At 54.1% G+C, this 4,230-nt stretch overlaps 1 protein-coding gene across 1 annotated transcript; it reads left to right on the forward strand.

Annotated features, from left to right (window-relative positions):
- Window positions 1-274: 274 nt before the first annotated feature.
- On the forward strand, window positions 275-2,072 carry LOC123446771 (cytochrome P450 94B3-like). Its single transcript, XM_045123315.1, has one exon. It carries the CDS (start codon window positions 314-316, stop codon window positions 1,883-1,885), a length of 1,572 nt encoding a protein of 523 aa, XP_044979250.1. The 5' UTR covers window positions 275-313; the 3' UTR covers window positions 1,886-2,072.
- Window positions 2,073-4,230: the final 2,158 nt, after the last annotated feature.

The raw sequence follows: 4,230 nt of genomic DNA on the forward strand, positions 1-4,230 counted from the left end.
GTTACAACGCACAAACCCTTTTGCTAGTTTTTCTAATATATGAAGCAGGCTCTGTTTCTCTTTCGCCCGGTGGAACGACAGGGGCATTTGTACTGTGCTGACAAAAAGACGTCCCGTTGGGGCGGTGCCTTGGATTGGCCTCACCAGCGGCGGAGGCGCTTCCACACCAACCGGCTCGCTCACCACCACGATCTTTTCCTCCTCTCCATTATCTTCTTCCCCTTCACCCACACTCCACAAAACCAAACGATGGAAATAATCAGATAAACGCCACGAATTTCCTCACACGGTAGGTAGACTCCAGCTAGCGGTCATGGCAATCGCATTGGCAGCCTTCCTCCTGATACCGCTCTTCTCCCTCGGCGCAGCCTTCGTCCTCCGTGCGTGGAGACTCGACAAGAACGCGGCGGCGCAGCGCACGCCGAGGACGCGGCCGTACCCGCTGCTCGGCCACCTGCCGCAGTTCCTGGCGAACCGCCACCGTATACTGGACTGGCTAACCGAGGTGCTCGCGCTCCAGCCCACCTGCACGCTCGTGTTCCGCCGGCCCGGCGGCGTCCGAGGCGTCATCACCGCGAACCCGACCAATCTGGAGCACATCATGCGCGCTAGCTTCGATAACTACCCAAAGGGCCCGCGCTTCGCGGCGCTGCTCCACGACTTCCTCGGCCGGGGCATCTTCAACGCCGACGGCGAGGCGTGGCGCTCGCAGCGGAAGGCCGCCAGCTACGAGTTCAACACGCGCTCGCTCCGTGTCTTCGTGGCCCAAAGCGTGCACAGCGAGCTCCACGGCAGGCTCCTTCCTCTGCTGCGCCGTGCCGCCGGGTCCGGCAGGCAGCTCGACCTCCAGGACACGCTCGAGCGCTACGCCTTCGATAATATCTGCCGGGTCGCCTTCGACCACGACCCCGGCCAGCTCCCGGACGGAGGCGGCGGCGGCGGCGCTCGCCCAGAAGTCGAGAGCACTGCGACCGCGAGCAGCAGTTTCGCCGACGCGTTCCGGGACGCGGCCAATCTCAGCGCTGGCAGGTTCCAGTACGCCGTCCCAGGATTCTGGATCATAAAGAAGGCGCTTAACCTGGGCTCCGAGCGGCGGCTGCGCGACTCAATTGCCATGGTGCACGGCTTCGCCGATCGTATCATACGGTCGCGGCGGGAGGAGATGAACATGGGCTGCGAGAAACACGACCTGCTATCGAGGTTCATGGCGAGCCAGGGCGAGAGCTACACGGAGACGGCCCTCCGGGACGTGGTGATCAGCTTCCTCCTCGCGGGGCGGGAAACGACATCCTCCGCGCTCACCTGGTTCTTCTGGCTGCTGTCCTCGCGCCCGGACGTGGAGCGCCGCATCCGCGACGAGGTCGCCGCTGTGCGCGCCCGCAGAGCGACCGGTGATCTCGGCAGAGCCGGGTTCGATCTTGACGAGCTGAGAGAGATGCACTACGTGCACGCGGCCATCACGGAGTCGATGCGGCTCTACCCGCCGGTGCCGGTGAACTTTCTTCGGGCAGAGGCGGCCGATGTCCTGCCGGACGGCACGGCGGTGGGGGCAGGTTGGTTCGTGGCGTACAACTCGTACGCAATGGGGAGGATGGAGTCCGTGTGGGGCGAGGACGCGCGGGTGTACCGGCCGGAGCGGTGGCTGGATCCGGCGGAGGGGACGTTCCGGCCGGATAGCCCGTTCCGCTACATAGCGTTCCACGCGGGGCCGAGGATTTGCCTCGGGAAGGAGATGGCTTACATTCAGATGAAGTCTATCGTGGCGTGCGTGCTGGAAGAGTTCGAACTCGCGGTGGACGGTGCATACCGGCCGCAGCAGGTGACCTCGCTGACGTTGCGGATGGCGGACGGGCTTCCGGTGAGGGTGAAGGCTAGAGTGAATTGAGTACGAGAAGATGGGAGGAAAATCTGTTTTAAATAAGGGACTTTCGGCCGGCCGCCGCATCGATCCACCAATCCCACCGTTGAAACATTTTTTTCCCTATGCAACAAAATTTCAATGTTATGCAGCAATTTTTTCAACGGTTGCAATAAAAAATAAAATTTATAGCAAAAAAAATATCTACATGATCGTAGTAAAAAAACGAAGCTGGTGGTACGTGATAGCAAAACTCAAACGCCGGTTGTAACAAATATTTACGTAACGTGTATGTAACTTTTTTAGTGAACGGTTGCAGCAAAACATGATGCCGGTTATAGCAAAAATTAACATGGTTGTAGCAAAAGTAAAACGGTTGTAAACGAAAAATCCGACGAACTGGAGTTGCAACTAAACGTATATGCAGCTTTTTTACTGGGACAAAATGTAGTAAAAAAATGCTTGCAGCAAAAATGACGCTGGTTGCAACAAATTTAGACGAAAAATGTTGCATCCACTAACCAGAGAAGCGCGCGGATGGGAAAAATATTGCATGGGCCCGCACGCGCGAGGGGGCGACTGGCGCGTCGGTTCGGCCGGCGCGCGGGTGGGAAACGATTCCCTTTAAATAAGGTAGAAGAACATCAATGAGTGAAAGATGGATTTCATGATACACAATGACTTTTTTTAAGCATATCCAAGAGGCACGCTTCGTCGTCCGGCGTCCAAAAAACTGATTTACAGCGCGTCCATCGTCAGGTTTGGCGCGGCGCGTAGCGCTGGCTCCAGCAGCCGTGCTGAAATGCAGCGCGGGTGCGCAGCTCCAGTAGCGCGTTAAAGTGCAGCACGCGTAGCCGATGCCTCCCATTTCTTTATTTTAAACACAAATTTCACACATTTCATTCAACACAAAATACATGGCATATAATTTGAATCACAAACATCATTCAACCAAGTTCGTGCCCAAAAGTTCATGCCCACAAGTTTAAATTCATGCCCACAACATCATTCAACGAAGTGCAAAATGCAAACCAAGTTCATGACACAAACGAAAGGCATAACAATCAATCATCGTCTTCATCCTCATCTTCCTCCGATTCATCCGACTCCACCGAAGACGATTCTTCCTCCTCCTCTCCATTGTTGTGCATCGCATCCTCATCATGTGAAGCTCAAAAGGTGTTGCCAAGATCGTGGGAAGGTGGCACACCGGCGTCCGGAGGTGCACCCATGCCGCCAATGAGAGCCGCAAAACTCATGCCACCCATGACACCCGTGTCGTCCAAGCCGTCCGGAGGTGGTCCGAAGCCACTCATGCCTCCCATGGTCTCCATGGTAGCTCCAAAGCCACCCATGCCTCCCATGGTCTTCATGGTAGCTCCAAAGCCACCCATGAAGCTCATGTCGCGCATGGTGTCTTCAAAGCCACCCATGGCACAAATGCCACCCATCCCGCCAAGGCCACCACCACCCATTGCGCGAATCATGGTTCTTTTTCGGATCAAGACTTGTTCACGAGCAAGATTGACATACTCCTTTTGCGCATCATTGAACAAAGATGTGTCCAAGAAGAACAAGTACTTCTCCCATTCCAACAATTTAGATCGCTCCTCCATGGCCACCTTCCTCTCCTCCAATGCCACTTTCATTTCCTCGGCCGCCACCCTCCCCCGCTCGGCCGCCAACCTCCTCTCCTCGGACGCGGCATCTTGGTTCCTTGCCATTTTTCTCACCTCGTTGGCTTCTTTTTTCTTGCGTTCACAATTGCTTCCATATTATTTTTGAGCTCATCATCTCCTTTCCTCTTCTTCTTTTCTTTTGCGTCTTTCTTGGTGCCATCCGGTCGTTTGGGCTTCGAGTATGAAACCGAGTTTGGTGTGGGGCTTCTCTTGCCTTCTTCACTTGATACATCCTCCTCCTCATCATCTTCCAAATCAATTGTTCGATTGAGTCTTTTGCTCAAATCCAAATCATCAATATCGTCACGCTTCTTCCATTTCTCATCATCCTTCAATACTTCGTAGCAATGAGGCAAGGTAAATGGCCTTCCTTTCTTTATCTTCCCCTTCTTGGTCTTCTTGTCCTCTCCTTTGAACAAGTTTTGTGCAATATTTAACTACATAAAAACAAAACAAGTTTGTGCAATATTTAGCACAAGGAACACCAACAACAAGCATGATGATGAACATGAGGAATGATGAAATGACACTTGCCCTATCATTATCATTGGTGCCACTTGGGTTCAACTTGTCAACCGCTTTTTGTGCGGCCGCCCAATGTTGACAATCCTTGTTAATGGTCGACCACTGGGAGCGAAGCGATCGTGCGGAGCAGTCAATTCCACTCACGTTGCAAAGATCAAAGTGTTCTTT

This window comes from Hordeum vulgare, chromosome 4H (genome assembly GCF_904849725.1).
Source record: "Hordeum vulgare subsp. vulgare chromosome 4H, MorexV3_pseudomolecules_assembly, whole genome shotgun sequence".
Classification (NCBI taxonomy): domain Eukaryota; kingdom Viridiplantae; phylum Streptophyta; class Magnoliopsida; order Poales; family Poaceae; genus Hordeum; species Hordeum vulgare.